Source organism: Emys orbicularis, chromosome 8 (assembly GCF_028017835.1).
Source record: "Emys orbicularis isolate rEmyOrb1 chromosome 8, rEmyOrb1.hap1, whole genome shotgun sequence".
In the NCBI taxonomy this organism is placed as follows: Eukaryota; Metazoa; Chordata; order Testudines; family Emydidae; genus Emys; species Emys orbicularis.
The window spans coordinates 22,297,068-22,310,821 of NC_088690.1; the positions used below are offsets into that span (position 1 = coordinate 22,297,068).

A 13,754-nucleotide genomic window follows, 5' to 3' on the forward strand; every position below is an offset into this window, starting at 1 on the left:
ATTCTGTCCTTCTTCCCCACAAAATCCCTCTTACTTTGTCCTCCCTCATTCTTCATTCCATCGCTGAATATCTCCTCCCTTCCTCATCGTCCCCTCTTATCTGCTTCCACCATGTTCTCTCCCTCATGCCACTAGCCCTTGTAGTTGCTGGACTTTGCCTGCCTCCACCTTCATGCTTCCTAGCTTCACTCTCCATGCTCACAGCCTTTGCAATGCCCCGGCTCTTTCTCTTTGTCCTCCCGGGTTTTTCCCACCCCAGCTTTCACTCATCCTCCTCACTCTTCCTCCCACACTGACTCCTCATCCCTCCTCCTGCCTCTGCTTCCTCCTACTCCTCCTCATCTCTATTGCTCCATCATCCTTTCTAATGTCTTGCCTCCCGTTGTTCTCATCTCCCTCTCCGTGTTTCCTCCAGTTTGGTCCACCGGGTCCCATTTCTGTGTATTCAGCCTCTGCCACCTTCAGCTTCCCTATCACACCTAATTTCTTTTAGGTTCTTCTGTTTTCCCAGCTTCTGTGCCCCAGAACTCCCCTGTCCCTGTTCATTTCCCCCCCCCCCGAATTTCTGTGACCTCCAACCTGCTGTCCCCCTGACTTATTCCTACCTCCAAATTCCTCTCTGTCTATCACAGCTCCCTCAGCGATCACAGCTGCCCTCAATTCCCGGGTCCTCTAAGGGTGGTTTTCCCCTACCTGTACCTCTTAACTCTATTTACCACTCCCAAGTTCCTCTTGAACCTTTCATCCCACCGTACCAGTCCCTTGGATGTGAAGGGGGAACTGGCTGCTGTTGCTATTGGGGAATGGAGGCAGAGTGTGCCCCTTTAGGCCCTGGGAGTCATTTAGGGTGGGTCATGGAATTTCACCAATAATTTCTGTATCAAGCCCATAACTTCTGTTTGAGATATAGCACTTATTTTAGGTTGATATCCAGCTGACTATAAGCCCAGCTCTCCTGCTCCTGGGAAAGGGATGGAGACTTGTGATTCCTACCAGAGTGCTGCCTCTAGGCTCTGTTGGGGTCTACATCATTTGTATCAAGCAAGTAAAGGAGCCTGAGGAATCTGACGTTTCATTCCCCTTAAGTTGCTGGAATGGAAAATGAGCTTTCCATCTCTACCGCCAATGCCCTCCCACTCAAGAGTCTCCTCCTACTGTACCCTTATCCCCCTTTTCATGTCATTCTCTCCAAGGAATAACTCCAGTGCTTGTATCTGCTGGTGGTTCATAACTTTCTCAAGAAGTAGCACATGCAACTGACAGGGACAGTTTCACTACTTTTCTCCAGGTTTCTGAACAGCAACACTAAAATTGATCAACGTCTTATTAATTTCACTCTGCCACTGTTTGAGAAAGTTTTGAGCAGCAATAAAGGCACAGAAGCTGTCTGTCTGCAGACCAGGAAAACAGCACTGTACTGGTTAACACGGTGCAAATTTAGAAGGTTTTCTTTGCAACTATAACTAGAAACATTTATTTTTAAATAAATAATAATAATACTACCTAGCTTTTATATAACACTTTCCATCAGTATATTTTAAAGGGCTTTACAAAGAATGGTCATTATCATTATATCCACTTTAAAGATGGGGAAATTGATGCATAGAGAGGTCAAAGTGACTTGCACAAGGTCATCCAGCAGGCCAGAGGCAGAGCCAGGAACAGAACCCATGTCTCCTGGGTCCAGTCCAGGAGTCTATTATGTCACAGTGCCTCCCATGGAAATGAAAGTTTATATTCTGCTGCCTTCGTTTTTAGGATCCTGACTCCTCAGTGTTGTGTGGTGTTTGCAAGACCTGTTCACTGTCATTTTTGCTTACAACAATGTATCTTAGTCAATAAAATAACTCTAGCCATTTTTACCAGTCACTTTTCAGAGAGCAACTGCACTTTAAGAGAATGCAGCTACATCATCTTTTTGTTCACCTTGCTATATTGCACTTGAGGCCTTCCAGTACAATAAGATCTCCCAATGGGTATTTGTCTTTAGTCTCACATTTGAATCAATTAATGTTACTATAATCTATTAGACCATTATCATGATTTTAGTCTTTATTAGGTTATTTGAAATGTATGTTTTGTTTTCTTTATCAATTTTAATGGAATTAATATTTTTAGATTAAAGACCTTTGGGCTGCCTCCCTCATAATGGTTTAACCCTGTACTGTAGATAAAGTGAAAAACTTATCAAATAGAGCTGAGTGAATAGCTGATTTTGCAGTTCAGTGGCCAAAATGAAAAATTAGAAAAATATTTTGTTTCGGGTGAACCTGAAATGAAAAAAAAAATTGAATTTTTTGGTAAACTGAAAAAGTAAAATAAATATTGTTTCTGGCAAAATGAAACATTTTGTTCAACCTAAAACACTAAATTTCATTATCAATTTTTTTTAACTTACAAAAATTAAATAAAGTTGAAGTAAAATTTGTAAAATTGAAGTAAAAATTCAAAATTGTTTTGAATCTAAGTCTAAACATTTCATTTAGAAAATGTTGAGACAAAATATTTTCAACATTTTTTTTTATTTTTTCCCCCAACTGAAACAATTAGCAAATTTGCAAAATATTTTGACTGGCCACAATCTGCATTTTTCTCCCCACCCAAAAAAAAGTTTTGTCTGAAAAATTTCACCCAGCTGTATTTTCCAGGCGGTTCCAGCCCAATTAAATTAATTCAGGAGCTGAATGTTACTTCCAGGTGGAGTTTCAGATATTGGTATTGACAGATGAAGCTCTAAATGGAGACTGCTTTTCTCCCTGTCCCACATGCTACAGCTGAGATTTATATGGTGCTTGAACTGGAGATCCCATAGCTTACGAAAGACAGAACTTCCCATGAAATGTTTTGTGTGAAGGTGTTTTTACACTGGGGTTTACTCCTCACCTTGGTCCAAACTAGCTTGAATTTGTTGACCTTCAGAGCATGAAGCATCTTTCTGAAAAGACGCTTATGAAGGGTGGATGGGTTGGGGTTTGAGTGGAACTTACTGATGGGGTACAATTTGTTTTGCAACTTTTTAATTTTGCTGACTAGTTGTTTTATGCAATGGGGGTTTGTGACTGTTTCCCCCCCCCCCCTTATTTTATGGACTGTATTTTGAATGGATGCCAGGGTGCCTAGAGCCTTAAAAGGCAACTTTTTATTGTGTTTAGATCCAAGTAAATGAAACAGTTTGTAAATTCAACAGTCATCGTTATTTCAGATACAGATATTCTTGGGTCTTTTTCAAACTAAACCAACACTCAATTTTGTTTTTAAATTCACTCAGCACTAATTTAGGGTCCAGTCCGGGTCTCATATAGGAATGGAAGTGTTTCCATTGACTTCAGAAGGAAGTGAATTGGGCCCTAACATTTCCCGCAAGTTACTTTAGCCACGCCAATAAATAATCTGTTCACCGCTCTGCATAGTCTTTTCCTGAACTGCCTTTGAAAATTGACATTTCTCAGTTGTGCGTTACAGCAGGGAATTGGCTTTACCAGCATAGTACTGTATAGATTTTTCATCTTTCAGAGATGATACTTGCAGGGGTAGTATTGGGAAACACAGCAATGTAGGAGTAAAAAAAAAGGGACTTTCTTGCAAATTGGAAGGTTCTGCAATGTTCAAAAATACTAGAATCTTTGCAAATGTTCAGTATCTGCAGTGTGTCTATAAACAACGTTTTAACAAAAATACTATTTACCATTAGACTTAACATAAGCATGTGCTAAAAAATACTTAAGCAATAAGAGACAATAGGGTAGTGCATTTCTGGGTGATTAAAATAAGCCTCAGGTGATGTTATAGCTGAAGCAAGAGGCAGACGGCAATGACTTTATTGTCCTGAAATGCATTGCCTGTTGTGTCTTACTGCTCTCATGAAACTGAGTTCATACATAAAAATAAGGGAATCAGTCAGATCCATGCATTTAATGGATATTACTGACATCAAATCAGGAGTCTCCAGTTGAGTCCAGACTCTATAATGTACGCAAACAGTACCGCAACATTGCTTGTAAAAAAACAACAACAACAAATCCTTCTTGAACATAATGTTAGCTTTTTGGATAATAAAGGGGGAGAGACAAAGTGTGGACCTTTGGGAGCAGGATTTAGGGGGTTCCCTCTAAAGAAGATAATCTTCTGCTACTGTTAGTGCTAAGTCTCAGTTGCACCACATTAAAAAAACACTTTGCAACTCATCTGAGTATGGTATTCAGGACCATTCTGTGAAGTTGTGGAGCAAAGGGGACAGCTAATACTCCTATAGGGAACCAAATCTCAAGAAGAGCAGCTGGCCAGTCAGAAATGTTCTAATTGTTTTCTATGAAAAATGCCCATTAATATTCTGTGTTAAATCCCAGCATTAATGGGAAGTTAAAGTTGAGAAAGCAAGCACTTAACAGTCCAGAAATTCCAAAAGCTAAGGTGAACATTCACTTTGTCCCCTTGTGCATATGCCTTAAACACTGACAACTTAAATTTGCCCCATATTTAAATTTTGTAAAAATAAACTTTTATATAAACCTAAGAGCTGTAAAACAGTTTTCACATTAAAAATATTGCAATGAAAGCAGTTGTTTTTAAATAAAGAAAGATGCCGTGGAGGAGAGGGATACTCAAACTAGGTAGCATTAAGCACCTACAAATGAAACTGACTAAAAATAAATAAGAAAAACACTTTATTGATTTTCAGCATGCAAGATGAGAGAAAGTAAACCCTGGGCCAGATTCTCAGCTAGCATAAAGCATCCTAGCTCCACTGACTTCAGTGGCGTGATGGCAATTCACACAAGTTGGATCTGTTCCTCAGACCACAAATGGCAGAACTTGTCCCCCCGCCCCCCAGTCTTTTGGTTGAACAGCCTTTTTTCAAAATAGAAGTTGGCTGTAGCTATTGTCATGATAATAAAAATTTCCTGGTTTTTTGTGATTTTTCTATCCATCTTATGTACTTATTTAGCCTCCATTATTATAGTATCTGACAACAGTGCATAATAATCTTTCCCTTCTGATTGCTGAAGGGAATGTTGGGCTTTTCTCATCTCATCCTAATGCTGGGAGAGGACTCTTCCAATGTTTCACTTGGTTTCTGTGAGAGAGAGGAGGCTTTCCATCCCTCATTCTCCAGAGAGGTTGTAATGATGCCTTGTCCTACTAGTTCCTTCCTTCTCACCTTCTGAGTAGGGAGGAGGGATTCTCAGGGTTCCCATGCTGCTGGGATTGTTTCTTTCAGTGACTTTGATTTGCACACACAACTTGGTTCCTGCACTATGTCTGATACCCAGGCATTGGGTTTAGTAGGGAGCACTGCAATGTTCAATGCAGTGTCATTAAAATATATCAGGTATTCCTCAGATGTGCTGAAAGATCTGACCTGTTTGCATGTGAGTACAGGTCCACTGGAAAAATTGAAAAGACTTTGGAGCGGGGGTCGGCAATCTTTGAGAAGTGGTGTGCCGAGTCTTCATTTATTCACTCTAATTTAAGGTTTCGCGTGCCAGTAATACATTTTAACGTTTTTAGAAGGTCTCGTTCTATAAGTCTATAATATATAACTAAACTATTGTTGTATGTAAAGTAAATAAGGTTTTCAAAATGTTTAAGAAGCTTCATTTAAAATTAAATTAAAATGCAGAGTCCCCCGGACCGGTGGCCAGGACCCAGGCAATGTGAGTGCCACTGAAAATCAGCTCGCGTGCTGCCTTTGGCACGCGTGCCATAGGTTGCTTACCCCTGCTTTGGAGACTGGATTGGGAATAAAATAATAGGTCCCCAATCTAAAACCAGGCACATGATAACCATAGCTATCCACAAGATACACTGACTGCATCTTTTAAATGCTTCTTTACACCTTAATGGACCCAAACTTAGAAGTTAAGTATGTTGTTTCTTCATCATAATCTTCCTACTCTAAATCAACTGAACATTAGTACTACACCAAACTCCACTGATGCCTCTCTTTATAACACAAGGCTTATAATATGCAGAACAGCATTAGACTGGTATACAATAAATACATGCAGGTTACTTACTTTCTCTCTCCTTTGTACCACTCAAAGACTGGAGCAGGAACTCCTGCACTTTCACATCTTATCAGTCCATTACCTCCTAGCATCACACCACTGGATTTAAGTTCCTGAATTGTGGGGGCGACTGGAAAAAAAATTGAAGTGCAAATTTTAAAGAAAAATCACTACAGATTTATATTTTCATTTCTTCTACAAGATGCTTGAAGTTACTTTCATGTCTGATGGATCAACATTACATTTTCCTGTTTGATTTTTGTGACAGGACTACTCCCATTCAACCACATTTCTCAAATTGGATATGGAAGAAGTTATCCCTGAAAGTAGAATATAATATACAGCTTTTATTTAGCTGTGTATCTCAGACAACAAACATATAATCCTGTGATATGAACAAACAAGTGTCCACTGCATGTTGCACTAGGAATTATTCAAAAATATTTTAATTTCTTACCAAAGACAGTATGTACCCTATAAATATACCTAATCCTTAAGAGACTTATACAGAGCCCATTGAAAACTGGAAAGACTCTAACAGGCCCTACATGCATATGAAGACACAATGCCCACAGACTCTGCTAAGATTTTCGTCTGTCTAAGGAGTTCAGGATTAAACCAAAAGCATGTAAAATGTGAACTGTACATACTAAAGGTAGAACTCACTTTCACAATTATAATAATTAGGGTTTTTATATATAATAAGTCTGATTTTTCCCATAATTCACTATACACATAAATGTTGCATCCTAATCTAGTTTGCTCTCTTTTGCAGCTCTCTTTTTGCACAAAAGAAACATTTAAAAGATTAATATTTTAATTTACAGCAACAGATAAAAGATAAGTGATTGCCAATTTCTCAATTTTTCATGAAAATCCAACCTTAAACACCACAAAATTGCACAAGAAATAGTTTAACAAGGGGAAAACATGAACAGATAAGCAATTGCCTTCTTCTTAGATTTTTTTTATATTTTATTAGCATTTTATGATGCATATAAATTATATTTAAAAATAGAAAAGAAAACATTCAACTTATAAATAAAACTCCATTCATTTTTTTCAAGCAATTTTCCAAATGTTGCTTTAAACTAGTTATATATATATATACTAGTTTGTACTGAGTCATGTCCCTATTGGCACATAAAATAGCATTATGAAACTGACCAGCCTATGTAAAGAACTTCCTCATGAACCTTCTGTTTAATATAGCTGTTCCTTTCTTTGCAGAAGTTGGCTATCATAAAAGATTATGGCCTCTTAAATGACAAGCTTAAAGATGAGCGTGATTATGAAAAAGAATGGAGGGAGGAGTCATTATATGTGAAATGACTCCTCCCTCCATTCTTTTTCATAATCACGCTCATCTTTAAGCTTGTCATTTAAGAGGCCATAATCTTTTATGATAGCCAACTTCTGCAAAGAAAGGAACAGCTATATTAAACAGAAGGTTCATGAGGAAGTTCTTTACATAGGCTGGTCAGTTTCATAATGCTATTTTATGTGCCAATAGGGACATGACTCAGTACAAACAAAAATATGTGAATCTCGTTAAAAGTATATGAAGTAGAATTATGATGTACTAAAATAAAATGTCTGGAAACAAGCATTAGTCTGCAGTATCCACTTCTATAGACCCTTAAAATAGCCTATACAGTGACTAATGCAGAAATTACCCCTAAGTATATTCACAAATATTTAAAAGGACACTTTGCCTGGCAAGAATTATTGCTAATGAAGGGCATGATCCAGCTATTATTGATGTCACTGGGAGTCTGTCTCTCCATTGACTTCAATGACAATTGGACTGAGTCCCTGTCACAGGGTTTGGGGAGTGCAATCGAGACCTGTGAGGGGTTGTGTCACTGCCCTGTAACCCAATGCTTTGCTGCTGTAGCTTCCAGCCTGGGATGCTCCGAGCTAGCGTGCAAGCATGCAGGTCACACCTTGAGTGCTTTTGTTCTAGACAGCCATAGTTCAGCAGCTCTGACCCCAGTAGCCTGTCTACAGCCCTACTCTGACTTCCACCAGCCTCGATTACAACCAGCAAGGTGACTACAATATACTCCCAGTCCCAAATTTCTCCCAAACCATGTGCTCAGCAATGTCCAGCCCTCTCCTGGACAGCTCAGAGAAATAATACAGTTCATTGTGCCTTTAAAGAGACAAAAGCGCAATATAGCTTATTAACTTAACTGAGGTAAATACACCCTTCCTTTGAAACAGAGCACTGAGTTGGTTTATAGTAAAAATAAAACAAATGTATTAAAAATAGCACAAGAGGAATAACATTAGAAAGGATTACAAGCAAACAAAAGTGAAAACATGCATCTAGAAGTCTAAAATGTAATCTAGCAAGGTACAGGCTTTGGTCAAGGTCATTTCTCTCACCAGTCTACCTTCTTTCCAGCCATGGCTGACTTTCCCTCAGTCAGGAACTTCCACGGAAGTACAAGGTGCTGGCTTCCCATGTCTTCCTAGGTGAAATATCTTTTTCCTAAGCAAGTTTCTCACCTATACACAATTCCCAGAGATTTCAACCGCTGCCTCCCCCTTGGGTGAAGGACACATCTTTTTCAGCTTTCAGGAGCTCTGTTCCCTTGTGTCTCTCTAGCGATGGATGCTAAAATGGCTTTCTGGCTCTGCTTTTATCTTCCAAAGTTCAATGACCTAATTTCAAGCAGCAGAATGACCTCATGCTGTTTTTCCCTTCCTGTGGACTTCCCATCCCCCTATATGTAAATAGAGATTCCATTGTTTTGATTTCACCATGCTTAATTTACATAGGAGACAGGTAAACACCAGTGACATTCCCTCCTCCCTGGGAAACATCTGTTTTCCCTCTGTTTGGACACAGACTGGAAAGCCTAATATCAATGCATATCCATAATTCCTCATATAGTGTTAATACATACATTTTACAAAGATATTTACCGCCAGTGTGTCATAGGCTATCATAAAACATCTCACTCGATAAAACGTTGATAATACAGTAATACTGTATACAATCAGTTGAGTCAATTGCTTATCCTGGTTTTTATAGCCCAGATAAAGTTTCTCTTCCCTGCTGGAAATGGACTCCTCCACCTCTTGTTAGCTTGATAGCTTTGTTTACCTAAAATGTAAATGGGCCTTCATTGTCTCTCCCTGAAGGCTCTTCAGAGAAGCAAATACACATTCCTTTGTCTAGGGCAGACCCATTTACCTACTCCCTGGACTTATCTGTTTTAAATATATTTACATATATCACACAAGAATATTAATGATCAGTGAGTTATTAGATTTCAAACCATATATTACATGTCACCTTTTATATAAATATGACGCAGTATGTGAAGTATAGTGAGCATGTCAGGCCTGAGAAGAGCTGCTGACACAAGCAGTGAACCAGAAATGAGCCTGTGTGTCACAATCCCATACATTGTCCCAGATCTTTGGACCTTAAAGGCAATTAGACACTGTAGTTTGACAGCATGGTGTGTTTAAAGTACAGGACTGGGAAGAGCAAACTGGGTTCTGTTAATGACTCTGTCACTGACTTCCTGTGTGACGTTGGACACAATCTCGCTGAGCTTCCATTTACTAAAGTATTCACTATTAATTAGTATTCCAGAGATATGTGAGAGCTCATCCAATTTTATATTAATTTGGAATCTGGGAAGAGAAAACTTGGATGCTAGGACTATAAGGATGGAGCCCTGCATCTAATAACAAAACACAGGAGAGTAAAATTTTAGATGGGATTGAACAGAATGCATTATTTTCCATACCAATACATAGCACAATGTGAACTGGCTTCAGGAAGCCACCAAAAGATCTTTTCTCTCCTTTAGTTTTAGCAGCCATAACCACTCTCTCCAATTGTCTCTTTCCCATAATAACAGGGAGTGAATGAATCAGTCCATACTCTTTAATTGATAGTGACAAGATTTTCAACTGTGCAATAAAAAGGCATTCTCAATTTACATGCACTATTACCATGACTTAAAATCAGTGCCACATTTTTACTGAAAAGCATACTAATATGTGTAGTGAAAACTAGTAACCCTCATGGCACTAGAATCTGTACTGTCTCTGCTGAGAGATGCAGCACAGAAGGTTCAGTCTGAGACTGGGGGCAAATGCCACCTTTGTGCTGCCCCAATTCTGGGCTACCATGGAAACTGAAATAGCTTCTGGCATAAGTTAAAGCAGCTTTCAGGACGACTCTATTTTTTGGAAGCTGTATCTGGGTTTCTCTGGGTTGCCCTGCAGCTTAGAATTCCCATAGCACAAAGCACTATGAGCATAACTTCTCCCACCTCTAATTCACCCACTCCCACCCCCACGCCAAGGCATGTAAGGTGGGGCAGTATAGGTCTGCTTACACAAGCCCTACACTGCTACTGTGCAGAGGGATTTCCCCTGTGCCTGTTGCATCCCCTTTAAGGACCCTATATGTCACCAGAGCAGTGTGTGAGGGCTGGAGTTGGGGTCAGAATCCAGACCAAATTCTAGATTGATGATAATAAACAAACTCCCACCTTCTTTTCAGTTGTACTCAACCAAATGAAAACAGTTTAAATATGACATCTGTTTGTTACCCCTAGACCCCTTGCCTAACTTCCCTCAGTTACACAAAAAGCAGACGTCTACTTCCTCAGCTGAGCACCACCAACTGTTTCTGCACGTTTCTCTTTTTTAATCAGTTTGTATTTAGGTCAACTGTGGATGCCTTTCTTGTAATTCTGATTCTCTGAAGATACCACCTTACAGGATTCTCACACCTCTCAATGGCACATTCAGAGACCAACATTCATAAGTGGCCTGGGTGGCTTGTGACCGCAGGGGGTTTGGTCATATTCTATGCTGCTACCGCTTCTGTCAAGAGTAAAAACAAAAAACCTTTAGCAACTGGGGTGTTCCACCAGGCTCGTGCCGAGGAGTTAAAACCAGGAGTTAAAATCCTGCTGGTATTTTTAGAGAAATATTTCCTGTCTTTCTTGTTTAACTCACTTTCCTTCTCAAGCACTTTTCCTGCTGCCTATTAACTTTTCTCAGACAGTGATCCCTCTTTCTCTCTCCATTAGGAAAGTCCAGCTGCCCTCAGTAACACTTTTCTGTGTTGCCTCCCTTACTAACTGCTGAAATTTTATATAGCCCAGGTTAGGAAATTGAAAATAAATAAATACATCCCAATGGTCACTCCCAAATGGCAGGTAACCTATTGCAATAAGTGCAATTATTATAAATTGTGTTAAACATCTAGTTACAATTACCTTTTTTAGTGAAGTCTGAAGCAAAATAAGCATTATACATTTCAGCTTTCTTGATGTTTTCCATTAGCTCTCCTTCCTTGTTAAGTAGTAGGCCTACACTTTCCTTTGTCTTTCTCTTTGTCTTTATAGAACCTCTTCTTATTGCCTTTTATGTTCCTTGCTAGGTGAAACTCATTTTGTGCCTTAGTCTTTCTGATTTTGTCCTTACATGTTTGTACTATTCTTTTGTACTCATCCTTAGCAATTTGCATATTGATCTCTTGCTATTCTTCCTATCTTTTGTTTGCATCAGGATGGTTCTTGTTGTGCCTTTAATATTGCCTCTTTGAGAAACTGCCAGCTCTCCTGAATGCATTTTTCCCTTAGATTGTCTTCCAACGGGACCTTAGCTACTAGTTCTCTGAGTTTATTAAAGTCTGAGCTTTTTGATGTCAATGGTCCTGGACACTGCTCATTGTCCTGAACAATTCTGTTGCTCTTACTCCTTCCATGACAAGAAAAAACACTAACTGAATAGCTAATACAGTAAATGAAAATCATAAAAATAATAGTGATATTCCACAAGGATTTGTTAATCAAAGCTGCAGAGATTTACTACTAGTCAGTGTGGAGAACTACACCTAGCACTAAACCTTATTTTGGATGATGTCCGAACCTGGGCTGGGGCACAATAAGATTGCACACTGTGCTACCCAACGCTTAGAACAACGCTGCCTCAGCTCTCGTCCCCTAGTGCTCCTCCTCTACTTGTGCTACATTGATGACATCTTCATCATATGGACCCAAGGGAAGGAGGCCCTTGAAGAATTCCGCCTGGATTTCAACAATTTCTACCCCACCATCAACCTCAGTCCACACAAGAGATCCACTTCCTGGACACTACAGTGCAAATAAGTGATGGTCAAATAAACACCACCCTATACTGGAAACCTACTGACAGCATGTAGCGGGGGGGTCACCCTGCTTCGGCCCTGAAGGGGTTAAAAGCAGCCCTGCAGAGGGCTGTGGTGCGGAAAAGCTAGGCTGATTGGGGGAAGCAGCCAGAGCTGGGGCCACGCCCCAATCAGGCCACAGCTGGCCCTATAAGAAGGCTGAGGGCCAGAGGCTGTAAGACAATCTCTCTAGCTCCCTAGAGAGAGAAGGACCTGGCTGCCTGGGAAGCTGAGGAGGGTACCTAGGGTGGAGCAGTGCTGGGGAAGTGCAGAGGGAGCTGGGGAGTTCCAGCCTAGTAAAACCCCAGGCTGCGGGCCTTGTTAAAGGCCTACAAAAGGTACGGGGGCTGCAGGTGAGCAGCCCAGAGATAGGCAGAGGCAGCTGGTCCAACCCGCCTTTGCTGATGATGAGTGGTTTATAGACTGCAGTCTGCCCCAGGGAGCGAGGGCTAGATGGGGACTGGCAGTAGCCACTGAGGTAAGGTGGGGATAGGGGGTTGGGGGTTCCCTTGGGTGGGGAGACCCAGATTGTGGGATACTGCTAGTGGGCAGAACCCCTGATGTAAAGGGCACCGGGATCCAGGAGGGACACGGGGGCCAGCAGCAGGCGAGACACCGGTCTGCAGAGGGCGCTCCAGAGACTGAAAGAGCTAATTCCCGAGATGACCAGCAGGAGGCGCTGCGCCAGTGAGTCGAAGCCCCACACTGCTATACTTACCTACATGCCTCCAGCTTCCATCCAGGACACATCACACGATCCATTGTCTACAGCCAAGCCCTAAGATACAACCGAATTTGCTCCAATCCCTCAGACAGAGACAAACACCTACAAGATCTTTATCAAGCATTCTTAAAACTACAATACCCACCGGGGGAAGTGAGGAAACAGATTGACAGAGCAAGACGGGTACCCAGAAGTCACCTACTACAGGACAGGCCCAATAAGGAATATAACAGAACACCACTGGCCACCACGTACAGCCCCCAGCTAAAACCGCTCCAGCACATCATCAATGATCTACAACCTATCCTGGAAAATGATCCCTCACTCTCACAGACCTGGGGAGGCAGGCCAGTCCTCGCTTACAGACAGCCCCCCAACCCTGAAGCAAATACTCACCAGCAATTACCCACCACACCACAGAAACACTAACCCAGGAACCAATCCCTGTAGCAAACCTCATTGCCTACTCTGTCCCCATATCTACTCTAGTGACACCCTCAGAGGACCCAACCACATCAGCCACACCATCAGGGGCTCATTCCCCTGCACATCTACCAATGTGATATATGTCATCATGTGCCAGCAATGCCCCTCTGCCATGTACATTGGCCAAGCCGGACAGTCTTTACATAAAAGAATAAATGGACACAAATCGGACATCAGGAATGGTAACATACAAAAGCCAATAGAACACTTCAATCTTCCTGGACATTCTATAACAGATTTAAAAGTAGCTATACTTGAACAAAAAAACTTCAGAAACAGACTTCAAAAAGAAACTGAAGAACTAAAGTTAATTTGCAAATTTAACACCATTAATTTGGGCTTGAAC

At 40.8% G+C, this 13,754-nt stretch overlaps 1 protein-coding gene across 1 annotated transcript in view; it reads right to left on the minus strand.

Moving 5' to 3' along the window:
* NEGR1 (neuronal growth regulator 1) overlaps window positions 1–13,754 on the minus strand; it is a 612,585-nt gene that overhangs the window by 130,893 nt on the left and 467,938 nt on the right. The window contains exon 5 of the mRNA XM_065409166.1: window positions 6,018–6,138. Coding sequence (XP_065265238.1) covers window positions 6,018–6,138 — 121 coding nt within the window. The remainder of the gene's footprint in view (window positions 1–6,017; window positions 6,139–13,754) is intronic.